Below are 20,638 nucleotides of genomic sequence, written 5' to 3'. Positions count from 1 at the left end.
ACCTTATTTGTGGATTATGGACATGCTAAATTAGGACAGAGTCAACTTGAAATCTCAGTTTCAAAGTTTTACTTTTAAGGTAATTTCAGGTACCAAACTTGCCCAGTTACTATCATCTGTTTGTGGTTTAACAATTAATGTTCTATTTTTAAGAATAATTTTCTCTCCCCCCTTTGCATGAAGACAGAGACGTTTAATACTGGTACATTCAAAGTTACCACTAGACAAAATCACTAGAGCTTCAACATACATAAAGTATAATTTTGTTATAGAAGAATTCAACCAAAGCTGAAATTGAACTTCTCATTCTCCACCTGGAAAGCCCTACACGATCTTGCTCTCACCTACGTCTCTGCTCATCTCTCCATTTTGCTCTTTCCTTCCCCATGCTTTTCCTAAGCTTTTCTCCATACAACTTCTTTTGTCTCCTCTTCCTGCTCTGCTTCATGCTTTCTGCTATCTACACCAGCAATATTCTTCCCTTCCTCATCCACAAAGTGCACACATCTGTTCTGTGTTTTTTCCATCTGTGTGTCATATCCCATGTCTTCAAGCAAGAATGCATATTGTATAATATACAGCATCTTATGTGCCAAATTAATAACTGTTACACGGACCTTGGCTACGTGCAGTAAGGAACTTGGATTTATGGGATCCTGTTCCTCAGCCATCCCATACCACCGCCCCTTGCTGCAGTCCCAGCCCATTGCCAATTTAAACTCAAAGACTTGGGGGCAACAGTAGGACCAAAGAATCCTACTCCCGTACAATTCAGGAGGGAAAAACCTAAAGTGGAAGGGTGGCAAGAAGGAGGCTGCACTTGGCCTAGTTTCTGGTCTACTGCCTCCTCGGGAGCATTTCTAGCTTTTTTTTTTTTGACCTAGAGTTGAGCAAATGGGGGATCAGATGAAAGCCTCAAACCAAATTGCAAGGGAAAAAGAGCAGAGGTGGCAACTGCAGGAGCAGGCAACTCCTTCTCTGCCGAGTTTGGAGATGGGGATTCTGCCATTACCTCTCCTCCTCTAACATAGCGGATGGCTCCTAGTGAATTATGTGAGATTTGTGCCCCCTACCAGTCACAAAGCAGTTTGGTACATTGAACAAAAGCCTGAGAGCTTCAGCGTTCTAATTCCAGCTCTACCACTGATTCATTGCATAGTCTTAAGCAAGTCATTTAACATTTCTCTATATCAAATAGAAAAATAAATACCTCAACACCCTTTTGAGGTAGAGAATTAATGTCTTCTCTGAGAACAATCGTAAGTGCTATGCAGTCCTAAGCAATAATACTTGCAACACAACAGTTAAGGTTAATATGACCATTCCATTCTAAGTCCCTCTTTTCAGTTATAACTTTATCAAGTGGTTCAAATGCTCATTGGAATGGATTCTTTCCAGACAAGAATAATCGTAACCTTCAACATTGAGCAATCTCTCCTCTCTTAAAAAATGAGTCCATGGTAATTCTGGTTTTGGGGGGCGGGGGAAGGGGAACAAGGCTATTAATGCAATGTTGAATTTGACAATTTAAATGCACAAGACAGGCAGGAAATTTAGAAGGTTCAAATGGCAAAATTAAAATGTTAAGTTTTCTGATTTTTTTGCATTTAACTTTCTAACTTCAATAGGGTTTTTGTTTTTTTTGCACTGAATATTAGACGTTTGTGATGGAGAGAACTAAAAACTTTTTCCATCAGAAATGTCTCTCACTCAGAAATTTGAAGTATGATGTCTTATTTTTAATAGATTAGAAAGAATGCAAATCTGTTATCTCCTCCACAATTGTAACTGTAAACAAAACAAAACAAAAACAAAGAAACAAACAACCACACACAAAAGCGCTGAATGGGGGTGGGGACAGACAATAAAATGCCAGAGAGCACTTGTCCTGGGGGTTACTACACTTATTTGACTGGTTAAACTTCTGGCCCAATCTCAACCCCTGCTTTGAATAACTGCTTTTAACATTTTTTTAAAATGTGAAATAAAGCATCCGAGATATTGAAAAGTGACTAGTAAAAAGTAATTTTACCTGTAAATTGTTTTCTGTGACTCTGTTCCACCAAACCATATTGATGGGTACTCCTGTCTTACACCTGTCAGCCAGACAGCCAATAGCGTTCTTTGTTTTTCGTGCCTTTGATCCCACCGGAACTATCCTCTCCTCCAGCATCCCCAGTCGATACTTCCTTGGCTACGAAAAAGAAGGAGAGAAACCAGGCCACTCCTAATATCTCTCAATCTAGAACTAAGCTAAAATAGGTAGCATGTCTCAGGATGATCTCTGGATTGGTGGAATAGGAAACAATTTGCAAGTAAAATTTCTCTGAGACTGTTTCCCTTCAATCTCGACTACGAGGCTCTAACTAACAATGCTTTGGAAAGAAGAATAAAACAAGGAGAAGTTGAGAATTTGTAAGCAAATTGTTGCAACAGAAGTCAGTCACTGAAGTCTGTGCATACAGTTAGATGCATTTCATAAAAATGAAAATTAATATGTTTTGCAAAATTCTTCCATTGACACTTCCCCTAATCATATCCCACAAGGCAGAAATTGTTATAGCAGAACAAGTTCAGAGGTTTTAGAGACCCATGATACCTTCCAACTTATATTCCTCTCTAACACATATCTTCAACCACATCATGATACTGAACTTTGACACCTTCCTTGGGAAGAGTCAAAGGCTCCCATCAACCAACAGGAAATCAGTTTTATAAAAAACATTCAAAAGCAAAACAGATATTTAAAGTTCAGGCTCCCACAGCTCTTTCCTGAAAATCATGGGGCCTTAAAGGAAATTTCAAAACAGTAGATAGTTTTGAAGCCATTTACAACAGAAGTCATGCAACTAGACAAAAGTTACATCTGTCCAAATTAAAATTCAGGAGACTAATTCCAGCTATTTTCCTAGATGAAGACAGACATGAAATACAATAACGAAAGAGTAAATGAAATGGACTCCAATCACTCGAGAAAGCAAAACATGCTTTTTTAAAAGGTGAACATGCAAAAGGTGGTTGTGACTCAATAAGAGAGGCAACCCTAATGCCGTGATAATGAAAACTGACAGACAAACTTTAAAGCATTTAATTTAATGTCTATGAAAAGAGCCCTGCAGACTGAACACCTTTACCCAAAAAACAGACAAAGCACACAAGGGCAGTTCAAGCTTTCCCAATATATCCTAACCCAGAGGGCACATACCAGCAAGGACAGTTCAGAGTTTAGATTTATTTAGAGCATGGTTTCTTTACTGCAGCTACAATCAACTGGGGACTAATTTCCACACTTATGAATGTGGGTTTTAATGTGGATACTTGGCCAGTAGGATCTGGATTGAGACCACCAATTACTTAATCTCACACTGGTCACTGAAACAGTTCTAAAATGGCTTTCAGAAGACTTCTCCTAATTTGGGTAACAGGCTTTTGCCTGAATGTGAAGAATTTTAGAAGTCCAGGATTTTGATAAAAACCTGATCTAAACTTCCAGAATAACCAAATGGTAAAATCCTCATGATAATGAAAGGGAAAGGGCAGCTAATCTATTTTACAGTACTTTGCCACATAGAATGAAGGATGGAAACTTTTCAATAGTCTCCTCTCTAAAGCAGGCTTGTAGCAAGAGTCATTCCGCATTAAAATATCCAAATGGCTCTGAATACTTGTTACACAAGAATTACACAACACTCTGGAATCAGACCAGCATGTCTGTTATACAGGTACAGATGGTCCCATGTAATGACTCCACAAATAGTAGATATTGAATGGAATCTGGACCAACCCTGTCGGGTTCTTTTAGTTACTTCCTTCTATGTTTGTAATATGGAACCTATGGAGAGGGTTTCTCTTACTCAGAAAGTGTTCCTTTTTGGATATCTACTGAAATAAGCATCAACTGGCAAATGTAGGGAGGTTTTACACTATATGTAATTATAGTAAGACAAAAACTAAACTTACTCACCTTCATGCAGAAACCTACTGAACCAGTCTCTCTAGGAAATTGAATGTTACTGGACATGCGTGGTAAAGACTATTCTGTGATAGACAAAATGAGAACTACATTGGAGAAGAGTCCTCCTGTTCACGCAAAATCACCAAACACTAAGATGAGTCTGAGCAGACTATCACAGAATGGCTGCACAAGGAGCCTCTATTTATTGGGGGTTCACCTGATAACTATGAGTCACACTTTTAGTCATTAGTCTAAACGCCTACATAATTCAATTGGCTTTCTGCCTGAATAATAATTACAGGATTTGGCCAGCTCATACATTCATGCCTCTTGTTTCTGAAAAAATACTTCAAGTTGGCTAAGAGTAGAAGATGAAGGATCCCAACTTTGGTCTGTAAGTTATAAAGGCATAAAGCAGCTTAAAGATCAAGTAATTTGAATCTCTAACATTCAAAAGAAGAGTAATTGGCTTCTGCAATGTCTGTAGTGGAAATATATAAATTGTGTGATGACAGGATAAATCTCCCGCATTTTGAGTATGAGTTGATTACGGTAAGGCTAACAATTAGTTGGGAAGAAGACAAAGAGCCACGTTTGAATTCTGGTTAGGTATGCTCAATATATTTTATATGTGGTCTTTTGGGTGATACTAAAAAAGTCTTCTCTGTATCAATGTTGAAAATTTTACTGTATTTTTCATTATGGGTTCGCCTCAATTTCCTTGATTAAATTGGCATCTCCCCCTTCACTGCTATATTAAGCATTATGCTCCAGCTTTACACTCTCCACCTCCCTGACAGCATTTCAGTTGAAGTTCACTTATGTTTATGAAAGGCTTATAGATCCTTCTGGATGAAAGGTAATCAATAAATATAAATATTTTGAAAAGGAGAACTAAAACAAAAGAGAAACTGAGCCAAACAGTTAAAGTAGAGGGAGGCTGTTTCCTTTACAACTAAATTCAGATTCCAGGGAAGTACAGTGAAACTGAATTCAGGCTTTAGGAGGGGTCACAACCAAAAAAACAAACACACAATGGCCAATTTTTTGCCACAAGCAATGTGAGTTCCAGTCTGGACTGATAAGATACACCTAATTCATAGTCTTCCTAACAAGATTCAGGAATTAAAAGGCAAGAGGCATCTGCATGTAATAAAAAACTTATATTGGACAGACCTACGATTTTCAAAAGCGCCTAACTGACTTAGCGGCCTACATCCAATTTTCAAAAAATGGCTTAGGGTTTGTGTACATGGTGAGCAACTGCATGGCAAGCCACGGTCTGAATCGACAGCACACTAACTTGCTGAGCAATAATGTATGATGTAGGCACTGCAACAGTGCAGTGGAAGTCCTGGAATGTGGCTTAGACCTTACACATTCGCTTAAACATGCAGTTTAGCAGCATCCTCACAGTCAGCATACAGCAAGAGGACGTGTGGTAAAGTCACACTCTGGCTTGCCATGCCATACAGACATACCTAAGTCACACTCAAAAAGATTTTTACCCAAGAGCCTAAGCTTCTACAACATAAGAGATGTGAAAGCCCTGTCAACATTTTAATAAAAAGAGTGGAAATAAGTTTTGAGTAGCTCACATCTAAATACATCAAGTTTACCCTTACACTATTCCATCAATGAAAGGGCATCCAGGTCAGGATGTACATCCAAGTCTACAAGAAACTGGAAGAAAGGAAAGGAAAAAAGCAATTTCTGTAGGGAGAGTTGGGTGAGGTTAGTAAATCTACTGAATGGTTAGGACAGGAACAGCAAGACAGCAAATAAAATTAGAGAGCAAGAATTTGGCAATCACAGGAAGAGGAATATGCCTTGGATGGAAGGCAAGGACAAAGCATCCACTCATTAAGCTTCTAGGAACTAAGTAGGCTACTTGAGAATGTCTTCTCTGGTAACGAGGACATCCTAGGAAGAGGTGATTTAACCCGGTCAATAAAGCCCAAGACCTTCTTGATGCATGTGCAAAATTCCCTTGGATGAATATATAAGGAGCTGTCTGCTAGAAAGACTCCATCAGATAAAGAACAACTGCTCAGCAACAGACTTTTTGCATACTTTGGCAGTTTGCATAGTGTCTTGTACATTTTAGGAAGGCATCTGACATTTAAATATGGACAACTGGCAAACAATCGTGAGAAGCACCAGAGAGTTCTTACTAAGAAATGCCTTCCCACCAAAATATTCTGACAGATGAGCAACTTTGAACCAACAGGTGCTCTAGAAATGTTTCCTGTTGTCAGCACCTCTACTTGCTCCCCATTCATCCAATATGAAGTCCCAGAGAACCCTCGCAAGTCTATTAACTTGCCATTTTATTCTGCTAGATGGACCGTTTGCTGTATTTGAAGCCTATAGGGCACAATATGAAGCTTGTCTAGATTTATCCCTGCAAGAAATTAAAAAAACCTCATGAACACCGAACAAGTTGCAAGGCTTCCCTGCTCTAGTAACTTTCATCCAACAATAGAATCTGCACAATCTGCTAAATCTTCAAGCCAGATGTTTTCAGTGTTGCCTGCAAGACCTGAACACTGCGAGCCACCATATTCCATAGGCAATTTTGGAAAATCTAAGCACAACATTCCTGTGTGTGGAAAGATTTACTCATTCTCGGAGATGCATTTATTATACCATTGATATGCATACAGCGTTTAGAGATGCAAGACAAACTACCTGTCCCAAGGAGTATACAATCTAATTCAGTCAGGAAAACATTGGAATATGGCGGTTAGAGAAAGTAGAGTTCACAACCGTAATCAATGGGCAGAGAATACACATTTTGGGGCAGCACTGTATTTCAAGGAAAATCTTTCATATATGTATTTTTGTTTTACATAGTTACTTTTGAAGGATTTTTTTAATACAAAGATCAGAATGGGAACAGATCATACCTGAACAGAGGTTAGGCAGAGATTAGTGGTGGAGAGCTACTAAAGAGGAATCTGAAGATACTGAGCCATGTGGTTAGTCTACTGGGACAGAACTAGCTTTTTCTACGTTGCCTCTAAAAAAAAGTGACCATTAAACACAAGGTGACAAGCCATAACCTAGTAGAGTACACAAAAGAGCACAGAGCAACTCGTTATCCCACAATACATAAGACATCCCTCCTCTCTTCAGGGCGGCCATAGCTACAATGTTATTTTCATACAGTAATCATGTGTTAGCTGACTAGAGGCTCACACTTCAAATGAACATTACCAGTATGGACATCAAAGTTTCGTGGATGGAAAGGAAAGTAAGGAAAAAGGTAATATTGGCAATCCCAGGATATTAGAAGCATTTTTAGGAAAGACAAGTAGATTAGTAATGTGTTTCCACATGCAGCTATAATTGAAGACTAGTTAGTACGTAGAGCTGCTACAGAATGCACCATTCTTCTTGTCCTGCATGCCAACTATATGTGCAAAGGGGAAGGTACAAACAGTTTCAGATGAACCAAGCCTGGGCCTGTCAGGGCCCCAGAAAGGTGCCTCCCTACCACCCCCCCCCCCCTTTTTTTTTTTTTTTAATTTGTTGGGGGTTGGTTTTTTTGGTTTTTTTTAATCTTCACTCTTCTTTTCTGTCATGGAGTCCTAGCCTTCTCCATAATGGCTTCCTTCAATTGCTCTCAATTGACCTTATTCACATTCTTGAGTTCTGGTTTATTAGTTTCACCTGACATAGCTCTGAGTTTCTCAGAGATATTATGACCTTTCACCAATTTCTCAGTTTCACAGAAATATTAATTAGATCTTTCACCCAATAACTCAGACATACCAAACATACCACTTCATTCATAAAGAGCTAAGTGGGTGAATCCTTATGGTCAACCATGATTTCTGCTCTTAATACCTACAAGCACAAGAGTGATGGGATGATTTAGTTGGGGATTTAGTTGGGGTTGGTCCTGCTTTGAGCAGGGGGCTGGACTAGATGACCTTCTGCGGTCTCTTCCACCCCTAATATTCTATGGTTCTATGATTCTATAATGCTTGAAAGTGCAAGCTGCAGCAGACCTGTGAAAAAGATCAGAAAAGTGCAAGTGGTCTGCATAGTTTCTTGTAACTTGAGAAGTTGACCACTTTCTTGGTGAACACTGAAGATGGTTCTGCTACTTCACTTCTGAACCTTCCCTAACTAGTGAGAACAATGATTTGGGTGTCTCAAACTTGTTGAGTGCTGGAGTTTCTCATTCTGGCACAGGGCTTGGCACTGAATTGTTGAACCCTAGAGCCTCTGATTTTGGGACAGAAATTGCCTGTTGGTTGTTAGTGCAACTCTTATAGATGCAGATGCTGAAAATGGTTCGATTACTGAAAGTATGGGAAATAATTTTTACTCTGACAAGGCAGATGTAGCTACTTTGCCACAAGTGACAGATTGTTTTGTTGGCATAAAAAATTTGTTATTTTAGAACAAGGAAGGCAATTATTAAAATGGTGAGGCTTTGCTAATACTGCTAATGGGGAATTAATGACCGTGATCTTCATTGATGTACAGTTAGATTCTTGCCTCCTTGTTCCATTTCACTTGTTTGCTTTTTCAGCTAAATTTCTCATCTTTTTTTGCAAACCATAAAACTGGGTTCACCCACCTTTTTAGCAAGTGAGAATGCAAACACAAACATTCAAAGGAAAATGTAGAGGCAAATCATTTGCTGGATGAAACTTGCAGAGCAGCTGGAAAAAGAAACTGAAAAGGGTATGCAAACCTGGTACAAGATGCAGAAGGGCATGTGGCACAATATTGTGTGTCATCTCTTGGACATTTTACTGTATTTAGATCAGAGATGTTAAACTTTTAGAGAGGTTCAAGCGAGAAATTAGACAATCCTTGGTCATTTTTTGGGTTTACTGGAATTGCTTGTAAGGTATGATAGTGTATTGCAAGATCATATGAAAGTTATTAAAGCTGGTACTACAAAGGTGACGTACTTAAACTGAATTCAAAATGAATTTTAATAGGATCACAAGAAAAGTACAGCAGGCTATTTTTGACAATGTCAGTAAAGCTAATTGTCTATCCATGTTTTATTGCCCTCTAGACTTCTCCTGAATGGAACAAATGGCTCAGGTGTTTATGTATGCTGAGGTTTTGAAAGACAGAGCAAAGATTCTTGAGAATTGTACAGATTTCATTGATACCCACACCAAAACTGGGGAGGGCTTTATGGAAGTTATTTTAGAGAAGCTGTTTAGATGGGGCTGATTGAAGGGGACAAAGCTATGACAATAGAGGTAATATAGCTGCAGCGTAGAAAACAAGCCTTTCCATCCCACACGCTACCCATTCACTGAATCTTGTTGGAGAAGCAGCTGCAATGGTTGTTCCAAGTTGTTTTATATTTTGGAATTGTTCAAAGATGGTATAATCTACTTCTATTAGTGGTTGGGATATGTAGAAAAAGCATATTACCATTACATTAAAATGCTAAAACACACAAGATGATCAGCATGGATAGAGGCAATACTTTAGACGAGATCAAAGCTTCAAACAATCTTATGCTAATACTCAAGTTGGAAGATGATCGCTTGCAAACATACATTACACAGCTTTTGTTTCTTGTTTTGCTAAGATGCAGTATACTGTCTTATCAAAAATTAATGTGAGCAAAAAATTGCAGAATCCAGAACAACATTAAAACAGCTAACTGTTTACTTGCTGGCTTTCAAGACTTTTTAACAGGATTATCGTCTTCTGGATTCGTTGAATATATAGGAAGCTGCTGCTTCACAAGCTGAAACGTTAGGAATATCCACACAGGTCAAAGAGAAATGACCTCACAGAAGAAAGTAATACTAGGTGAACTTGCAAAGGGTGAAAAGAAAGGTCATTGGATCTTGAAAGTTTTTGAATGTAAGGTTTTCGACTCTATTTTAGACACAATATTAATACAATTGAATGACAGGATGCGTACGTACAATGGAGTGGGAGAAATATTTGCTTTCTTTTCAAGAACAAGTAACTGAAAAAAACTCAGCAGCAAAAATTTAAAGAGCCACACTCAAAACTTAGCAAGCAGCTACCACTGAGGATTTAAACCCTGAGAGTTCTGAAATGAAATTGAGCTCTTTGCCAGTTTTTGCAAGCAAGTCTTTAAGGATGACTTGGAAACGAAAGCAACCATTCATCTACTTAACTACATTCACAAAAAAAGGTCTTTAGATGAGAGTATCTCTAACAGAAATAGCATTGTGTATTTTTTGCTATCTTCTTGTAACTGTGGCTGCTAATCAAAGGAATTCCAGCAAGCTAAAATTAAACACTATTTAAGAACATCTCGGGGGCAGGAAAGGCAATTATTTCTATAGAAAACTCAGAAGCAAGATGGACACCTTGGGATGAGTTAATGAGATTGCTTCAGAGAAGACTAAGGAAGGTTCCTTTGTAAGAGTATGTAGTGGTGATTTTAGGGTGTTTTTGGGCTGCATATGGGGGGTGGATGGCAGGGATGCCCAGGTTTGAGTCTTTTCATTGGGCCCAGAATATCCTTGGCACAGCACTATTTCCCAATCACTTTCAGGTGAAAGCTAAATTTCCTATTATGGATCCATAAAGTCCTATGTGGTATGGATCCTAGGTAACTAAATAGCTTTCTCTCCCTTCATGTTCCATGAACACCATTCAAATAAGCTAGTGCATTCTTGCTTACCATCCTCATATTTGGGCTTCTGAGGGCTGGAAACAGTGGTTTTCAGTGATGGGCCCTTGACCCTGGAATTCACTGCCCTCAATGGGAAAACAGAAGAATCACTTGCTCTTCAGTCCACTGTTTATAGCTCATCTGTCACACAGGTGGAGTATGTGGATATTTACAACGTTGTTACTAGAACTAAGACTGTATACAAATTTCAATTTTAACCCCCCATTTTCATTTGCTCATAATATTCTTAAGTTTAACCTTTTGCGAAGAAATTTTCACTAGCTGAAAATGACTTGGGGAAAGTGATCAAAAATGGTTCCGTTATTTAAGGGCAAGTGAAAAACAGTTCTTGTATTATAAAAAAATCTTGATACTTGCAGCTTGGTACAGAAATAAACCTCATTCAAGAGATGTGCCTTTGAGTATTGTATGAAAACTGGTTCTGATCTGAAAAAGGTTGAAAGCTGCATGCTGCCAAAGTAGTGCATTTTGTTTTAATTCACAATAAACACAGCACAGGCAAGTGTGGGTTGGTTAGCTGCACAGTGAAAGAGTCTCTGTAGACCTTGCAAGTTCCAAAGGAGAAGGCTGCTGCACTCAAGTCAGTCTATGCTCAAAAGTTTAGAACCACAGATATCAGAGGTGTGATTTTTCTTTTAATGACATAGCTATGCAGGCATAAACCCTTCTGTAGATGCAGTGATACTGCCAAAAAGTACTTTTTTTTTTTTTTTTTTTTTTTTACAGGTCTAATAGCATCTGTAGGTGCATGAGCAAACCTTCTAAGCGTAGACAAGGCTTAAAGTTTGAAGCGAAGAACCATGCTTAGAATTGCACCTTGAGACCTTCATAGCTGAGGGAAGCACAAAGTGCATTACCCAGTTGTAAATTTCTTAAGTTTAAGGGCCTGTTCTATGCACATCACAGAACATAGCATTCCGGTGGCGTGTAGCCAAATTGCTCCAGATAATGGAATTTGCACATGCAATTATAATTATTTTTTTATAAGACAGTTTAAAAGTCTAGGAAAGTGAAATTCATGTTTTTCTGTTAAAAAACCCTAGAATATTACATATAAAAATATTGAAAAAGTTAAAGTTGCATAATGGAGCACTCAAAATGCAGGGAATAATAAAGTTAAGGATTCATATGCAACCTTTAACTCTGCCCCTTGTGCACATGCATTACTATATAGCAACTGTGTGATCACACACTCTCTCAATAATGGCACATACTTCCTGCCACTTAAGATATAAGTGTAGCATCTTATATCACGTATGGAAGTCTAGAAGCGCTTTCCCTCTTCATGTTCCATTACAGCCATATGAAGAGTTCATCTTAAACCACACATTACATATGTATTAGACCTAACAAGGTGTAACAAAAAAAGCTTGCAAATACACAACAGCCACCCAGATGTACAGCGGAGTTAGCTTTGTAGTTCATTACCTCAGCCCTTGAATTGTAGCTATGGAAGCCTGTGTGCCTGGTAGAAAAGATATGTAGTTGATGAGTGCTAGCAAACCTATTAAATTGTCTTTTTTCTAAGGTATGTATCACAGAGACTAAATCATTGAAGTTACCCCAGTCAAAAGATATACTGAATTTATTTAGGTATAAACAACAAAACAAACAGGATTTCTTTTTTTTTTTAAATCACTAATTCAGATGAGCGCTAGAAGTTTGCTCTTTCAAATAGTTACAGAGGAATAAGTATTTTACTCTGATGAACTTACACACATCAATTTCTGAAACTTTCTCTAAGTAAATGTAATGTTGAAATAGGTTAGTTTAATGAAATAATGTAGAGTGCCCAATTTCCCATAAATCAAATTCCATCTGAATAAAAAGTATTCAAGAACACACCAAATTTACACAAAAATAAGGAAATATCAAGTCTGGTATGGTCTATTAATTAGTAAATATCAATTCTGTGGGACTCTAATGAACAACTGAAAACCAGATAACAGAATTCCATAAAACTATAAAAAAGGAGACCAAATAGCATGGCAGTCTTGATACACATCTTGCAGTGAATAAGTCAGTTTCTCCACAGTAAAGAAAATCTTTATTCTAACTGTTTCTGTAGGAGGATAATCTTGTTTCCACATTTGTGCAATAACCTTCTTTACAAAAACAAGCGATTGCATATCTGTTTATAACATTTTATTATTGCAATAGTATGGTGTAATTGCAGAATGCAAGTTTCATGTTTGAAATAAAATTTTAATCCAGTAGTGCTCTGAAGTCGTCTTCTGAAGCCACAATTCTGCAAATTATGTGTGGTGACACAAATGTGGGATTGCTCATTAATGAGTATTGATCTATCCTAAATGTGGTTTATGTACTGGATTTCTGAGATGGTGTGTTGGAATGTTACAGGGGAGCAGACAGTTTCAACACACCTCCAGATAGGTAGATACAGTGCTAAGACCAGCGATTGCAAACCGTTAAGGCTAAATGGGTCTAACTGCCTGAACAATGGAACATGGATGATAGCATTCTCCTAAAGTGACTTTTTTCCCCTGCAGTCGACCAACCAGGCTGAACCAGAAGGAAGACACCAAATCTTATCCTGTAACAAAAACTATTGAGCAACATGGTAACTGGGGACCAGACACGCACAGGGGAGGGGGAATTTTTTCGGAAACCTCAGCTGGATGTGGGGGAACTGGGGAGAGAGACACTCTGCAAGACCAGAGCTAGATCCCAAGTGCTGCTTGGTTTCCTACAAGAATGCTGAAGAAGAGCTCTAGCTCAAAAGTCTGTTTCTTTCACCAACAGAAGGTGGTCCAATAAAAGATATTACCTAATCCACGTTGCCTCTACAAGAATGCAAGTTAGTTCTATTCTTTTCCTCACATGTTCCTGGACATTCTGGTACTTATGGAAATGGAGCATGCTAGGTCATGCTGCATAGGATGCACCATTTTGAGGAGCGCACTGCCCCGCCCCACCAGTGTGATCTCCCATACACCATGTGTGCGAGGTCAGGGTGGCATAGTGCACTCTTCAAAATGGCATCCCCCTGTCTGATAAAACCATGTCCGGTTTTGTCTCAGTACCATTTGGGGGACAAACTACCCAAAAAGAGGACTGTTCGATTCAAAACCAGACAAGTGGCCTCCCTACCTATGAATTAAGAGGGAAACCCATCTTACTTAGCTTGCAGAGAAGCACAAGATTAGAGCAGACTAATATGTATGTAGGCTGTTCTGAAATCTTTAACTCTAAAGCTTTGTTCCTAATGCTAAATAAAATATTTGGATTAAAGAAGTTGGTCATCTCACTGGTCAGAGGTCCCTGAACTCTAGTCAGGACTGCACGGTAATAAGTGGTTGGAATACATGGGTATCCCAATCTAAGAGTGGGAGAACTTCAAAATTCCACCCCAAGACAGGGACAAGAGCCCTCACACCTGGGGAGGAAATGGGGGACCCAGACAAGAATGAACAGAGGCGCAGTTCATCCTATAACCGTGACAAGAAGGTAGTCCTCCATGTCTGCATACTCTAAATTGAAGAATTGAGGCCTGTCTTGGTAGTAGCCAAAAGGAAGACATTTCAGTGCAGTACACTATATATGTAATAGTAGTGCCTTTTTCATTGAATTTTCCCAGCAAAGATGAAAATTTTTCAGTAATTCTTGATAGTTTGTTGGGAACATAATACATTCTTAATATAACCTAAACCTGAGTTAAGGTGTACAATGAGTTCTAAATTAGCTATTACTACCCAAGACAGACCTTGGAGTTACCGTAAATAGTTCTCTGAAAACTTCCATTCAATGAGCAACACCAATCAAGAAGACTAACAATATGATAGGAATGATCAGAAAAGGGATAAAAATAGAAGACAGAAAATAACACAATGCCACTAATAAATCTATGGTGCACTCACTTCTTCAATACTGTGTCTAGATGCGATCTGCCCTGTCTCAAAAAGGATGTAGTGGATCTGGAAAAGGTTCAGAGGAGGGCAACAAAGATGACCAAGTGTATATGGAACACCTTCCATATGAGAAAAGACTAAAGATTAGGACTGTTCAGCTCAGAAAAGAGACTGGAGGGAAGTAGTAGAGGTCTATAAAATCATGAATGGTGATGAAAAAGTGAATAGAAAAGTGTTATTACCCTTTCACACAACATAAAAACCAGGGGTCACCCAATAAAATTAATAGGCAGCATGTTTAATACAAACAGGAGAAAATACCTTTTCACACAATGCACAACTAACCTGTAGAACTCATTGCCATGGGATGTGGTGATGGCCAAAAGTATAAGTGAATTAAAAAAAAACAACACTTATGAAAGTGTAAAAATAGAATGAAGGAACAGATCTATGATGACAATTAACTAATGGTAAATCTGAAAAAAATTGAATTGTAGAAGAAATGATATTTTACTTATCGTATGTGATCTCAAAGACTACTGTAATGCATATGCACAAGGTAACAGAGCAAAAGTTGCTTGCTGAAACTTCACTTTTGAGTGCTAACTAGAATTTGTATGGAATTCTATTTAATTTCATATTGGTCAACTAATTTCTGCAGTTTAAGAATTGTGTTTAAATGAGGTTAAGAATAAAATGTGATGAGTTTATTTTTTAGATGAAAAATATAAAAAGATAGAATTCCCAGATGAGTGCTTGCTACTGTATGACTCAATCCTACAAGGTGCTGGCCCCAATTCAGCAGAGGATGTAGGCATATATTATCTTTAACCATGTGATTAGTCCATTAGTCCCATTTAAATACATGACTGAAGGTCAGTGCTTCAAGTTAAGCATGTGCTTAAGTGTTTTGCTGGGTCAGAGCCAGAGTGTTCAGCACCCTGCAGGACTGAGCCAGTAATGGTTTAAAGGCAGAGTGTATATACCAGTGGAAAGCTGTATAAAACAATACTAAAGACAGCAAGAATACACTGCTATCAGCAGCTGTAGAAACATGGCACGAGCAGGACAAAGTGGAAATTAGGTCTGGTTCTGGGAGACACTGAAATATTCCAGAGGAAACTTAGAATGGTTTAGGCAAAGGTCAGCTCTTTATGCAAAGAATACTCTGTGTAATAGAATAGCTAAGCAAGAAATCTGGAAGATGCACCATATTTGAATAAGAAGCTTGTTTCTGATGAATCTCAATCCAGATAACCTCTCCAATATCTTCCACTGTTCAGTCCAATTGGGAGAAAATATTTTGCTCCTGGCTTCTAGTCATCCAAGGCCAATGAAGAGATGTTCTGAAGGACTAGAATTCTCATTAAACAGCATCCCGATAGCATGGCCAAATGGAATCACAGAATGGTTCAATCATTACAACCACTGCATCAACAGTTGTTGTCACATCAACAATTGTCACTACCGCAGGGTATGTCTACATGGCAGTAAAAAACACACGACATTGAGTTTCAGAGCCTAGGTCAACTGACTTGGGCTCTGGGACTAAAAATCACAGTGTAGAAGTTCAAGCTTGGCTGGAGCCTAGGCTCTGAGACCCAACTCCCTCGCAGGGTCTCATGGCCCAGTCTCCCAACTGAGTCTGAACACTTACACTGCAATTTTATAGTCCTGCAAGCCCAAGTCAGCTGACCCAGGCCAACCACGCCCATGCCGCAGATCTTTCATCACAGTGTAGATGTACCCATAGAGCTCTTCTCTAGCTGTGACTCAGACAAAGAACCATTCAAAAATGGAAAAAGCCAAGGAAAACTATTGGGAGCCACTGAAGACAGTTCAGTTTCAGTGGGTTTGAAGGTATGAACAAATAAATAAAAAAGCAAAGAAGGGTATTTGCTGACCAGTGAACAGAAGTGGTACCCATTAGTCTGGATTGATGGCAACAGTCTCAGAACCAGTTTACTCAAAGATGTCGCTATGTGCTTTTCTTGACACCTGTAGAAGTGCCATCTCTTTAGCATCAGTGATTACAATCAGTTTATACCATCTATATTTTATGAGCTATCAAACATTAAAAAAATTTACCAAAGGAACCAGAATGAATCCAAACAGCTTTTCCAGACAGATAAATACTGCTTTATGCTCATTTAAAATATAATCTTTCTAAAAAGAAAGAATTTCAATTTATTCATGTTGAGGCAAATTGTAAAACTCCAAAGAATCCAAGTTCAGGATGACACTCCATCCTTAGGAAATGGTATTAGGCATTTTGGAAGGCTACAATAAAGGTACAACAGCATTAAGTTAAGGACAGAGTGTTAATCTCATATTGAATATCCTGGCTCTTGTTATCATGCACCACAAATCTTATTCGTGTACTGTAGATCAGTGTTTCTCAACCTTTTAAGAAGCAAGTACCTCCTAACTTCCAAAAATTTTAATAAGTACCCTAACACTCAATTTTCCACAGGATTTTATATTTACAGACTCATGTGAGCCATATGTTGGAAGAAGGGCTGAGTATATAAGGCCGTGATATGACAGATGTCAGATCTAGTGTGGGTAGGGTTACCACCTTTACACCTAGGGTGCACAACTCAAGTATGTACCTGGGCTAGAAGTGATGTTGGCCAAAGCTATGAGGCTTTGAGCGGCATGCCAATGCTGGAGAATATAAAGCGCTGTGACAAATTTTTTGCCATAGATTTGAAAGAAGGAAGGGGTCAAAGAGAGACAGGGAACGAGGGTGAGAGAGACAGGGAACGAGGCAACTGGTAAAATCTGGGGCTGTCAAAGAGCAGTGAAATTGAGAAGTTTGCTGGGCGCTGGGCTTTGAGCCAGGGAGAGGGGCTGCCACCTGGGCAAGTTGCAGGCAGCTGCTGCCTGGCTGCCAGCCCCGGAGGTGGGCAACTGCCACCCAATCCGAGCTGGGGCAGAGGAGGCTTCTGCACCGGCTGGGACCCAAGGATATGGGCAGGCAGCTGCCGCCCATCTTTAGGCCGGGGTGCTGGAGACTGGCCTTCAGCTTGGAGCCAGGGTGTGGGTGGCTGCCACCCACCTGTGAGCCCAGCTGACAAGATGCAGGAGGCTGCCACTGGGCTCCCACCTGGGAGCTGGGACTCGGCAGGAAGCTAGCGGCTGCCGCTTGCCTCCTAGCTGGGACCGGCCGGGAAGCGGGCGGCTGCAGCCTGGCTTCCTAGGACTGTGGCAGTTGCCGCCCACCTTCCAGCTGGGAGCTGTGGCTGGGCAGGAAGTGGGCTGCTGCCACCCGGCTTCTGCCACACACCTGGGAGCTGTGACCTGGTGGGAAGCGGGGGGCTGCTACCTGCCTCCCCCAGAAGCTGGGGGCTGCTGCCTGCCTGCCAGCTAGGAGCTGTGACCTGGCAGGAAGCAGGGGGCTGCCGACCACCTCCCAGCTGGGAGCTGTGACTGGGCGGGAAGCAGGGGGGGGGGGTGCCACCCGCCTTCCCCGGAAGCCGGGGGTTGCTGCACATCTCCCAGCTAGCTGCTGGGACTGGGTGGGAAGTGGGCTGCTGCCGCCAGGCTTTCCCAGAAGTTGGCTGCTGCTGACTGCCTCACCTACTCTTTTTTTCCCCTGAGTACCCCCTGCCTCATGTACCCCCAGGAGTACACGTACCACAGGTTGAGAAACTATACTGTAGATTGTAAGAGAAAAATGGATTTGCTATAAGAAATTTTCAAGTATCTATCTAATTACATTTAGTGTTATGACATTCAGAGGGGGTTAGGGCTGTCAGAACCTCCACATAGACTGCACCTACAGAAGTGTTCAGCTTATTTGATTTTTTTTTTCCATTCTGTAAAATTTCTTAAATTTGTAATCTTAGATTTACTGTAACTTAATTGTAGTGCAACATTCTAACAATTACTAAATGGGCAAAAGGAAAGATTTTACAGTCCCATGTTTGTGTTTATCAAAGGTCATTTTAAGGTAATTTTTAGAATGTTCATGTTAAATTAAAGAGTTAGGTTAATTTTTAAAGCTAATCTATAGCTGACTGGATTACAGCTATTTAATAACATTTAATGTTTTTAACCCCCTAAGTTTTACAAATACCTCAAATAACCCCAAGCAAACCAACCTATATTTCCAAACACTATCTGCCTAAACAAAAACCAAGGAAATTCATCCTTAAGGTTACCAAGTCCATCCTTAACTTACTTTGTTGTAACCAAGTATTGCAGTTCATAAGTATAGGATCACCCACTGTTCTGAGGACTCTGATAGGATCATATGATCAGCAATATCTAAGCACAATAAGATTTTTTTCAGATAGAATAAACTCTGATTTTTCTTGTTGAAGTCACCTATTTAATAATTTTTTTCTAGAAACCTTTAAGATTCAATACTATTCAAACATCCCCTTTTTTGGAAAGGTAAGCTGCAAAGCTTTTATAAATACTTGAGTATTTTAAGATTCCAAATTGCTAACTTCCAAAGAAAGTATCTGAAAAGCAATTTCTCCTTTACTCATTTACCAAGACCCTATTCAGGGTGTTATATTTGTCCTCCAAGTCAGTGATAATGCAGGAAATGCTGACTTTAAACAACTGTATTTTCAAGCTGTTTCAGCCCAAACAAAACCCTAAACTTGGGTTCTTGGCAAGTAAACAAATTGTTTTTCAAATAACTGTGTTCAAATTATAAGTGCATGTGAATTTAAGATCTACCCAAACTATTTAATATCCCAAATCAATATATTTTCAGACTTTCAAAAGCTCTGCAATTCACCTTGCAAGTGATCTGTTGACATGAACTGTACACAACACAAGCCCCAATAAAACAGTAATAGGTATTACAGAATACTAACAGTATTCAGAAAACCAATCTATAGCAACCTGCGTTTGTAGGAGTTGATACTAAAATATTGCATAACATTCTTCTGCATGAATCTGTGCTAAAAAGTAGTAGCTACAGTGTATAATCAATTACTAATACTTCAGAGGTTTTCATCTTATATTCCAATTAACGGAAGTGCTACATACTTGCAAAATTAGTTGTAAAAGTGAATTTATGAGTCAGACTGCATAAGCCACTCTTTCTGCCAAAGATACCATTTTTGTGACTATGGGTTTAGAGCTTTGATTATGCTTTGAAAAACAGGAAGAAGCTAGAAACCCATACCAATTTCAAATTTTGTTTTGTTTTTTATTTGAGACTTTACATTTATTTACATTACCAGACAAAACAAATGAGATTAATTATAGGTAGTCAAACAACATATAGAACCATAGCCAGTTGTCCCTATAGTATACCTGTGCATTATGATACTCTCCTATCTATTTAATTTTTATTGTTGTGCATACATTTTCATTCTGACCACTTCCAGCAAATAGTGAGAAATGTAAGATTGTATTCAGCATTTAAAGCAAGTTTTCAGTGCATCACAGCTGGCATTAAAGACTAGGGCAATTCACATGCCACACTATAACCAATATTAGAAAATAGACATTCTGTAACATTTTATTTCAAGGAACACTCATTTGGTGGGCCAATTATGATAGTTTTCATGTCACTCCTTACCTGCAGGAAATATGCAAAGAACCCACAACTTCCAGTACATAGTTAGAACTACAAGCACAAGCATACTGAAGCAGTGTGCTTGCAAGACAGTGTACCATGCAGTTGCGGGAAGTTAAGGCTCATGTAGATGGCTTGATATTAGAGGAAAAAAAGATGTGAAACTGGTCAGTGAAAGTGAATTTTAACTACTGTTTGGGACAAATTGGATTGCCTTTCTAACAGAGCTGCAGATCACACAGAACAAATGGAAATCTGGTGTAAACCTAGTTTACAGAAAAAATCTGTTTCTGATCTTGGAGAGGTTTACATTTTTTCAAACTAATGAATTCTGCACGAATCACTGAGGTTCAGGACCCTTCCTCTATTTGAAGATCTTATCACAGAACCCTGATGCAGTAAAGCCTCTACTCTCACCATCATAAAAAGTTTATTTTAAAGTTCAAGGGGTAGGTCCTTGACAAAGTATTCTTGTCATGTTCAAAGTATTCTTGTAAATGCGATCTGAAATATGTGCCTGGAATATTTCATATTAGCAGCAACAGGCTTGTCTGTTATAGCAGATCTTAAAGATAGCATCTAACTTCTTTATGTAATGAAATATA

General features: G+C 39.1%; 1 protein-coding gene across 2 annotated transcripts in view; it reads right to left on the bottom strand.

The window, feature by feature from the left end:
- PAN3 (poly(A) specific ribonuclease subunit PAN3) overlaps window positions 1–20,638 on the bottom strand; it is a 100,616-nt gene that overhangs the window by 50,892 nt on the left and 29,086 nt on the right. The window contains exon 5 of one of the 2 annotated variants that reach the window (XM_067562922.1): window positions 2,033–2,194. The exons of the other annotated variant lie outside the window; for it this stretch is intronic. Coding sequence (XP_067419023.1) covers window positions 2,033–2,194 — 162 coding nt within the window. The remainder of the gene's footprint in view (window positions 1–2,032; window positions 2,195–20,638) is intronic. 2 annotated transcript variants of the gene reach the window in all.

Source organism: Emydura macquarii, unplaced genomic scaffold, assembly GCF_026122565.2.
Source record: "Emydura macquarii macquarii isolate MOO-44397 ecotype Brisbane River unplaced genomic scaffold, CSIRO-AGI_Emac_v2 contig_2473, whole genome shotgun sequence".
Classification (NCBI taxonomy): Eukaryota; Metazoa; Chordata; order Testudines; family Chelidae; genus Emydura; species Emydura macquarii.
This window is presented reverse-complemented; position numbering and strand designations above follow the sequence as displayed.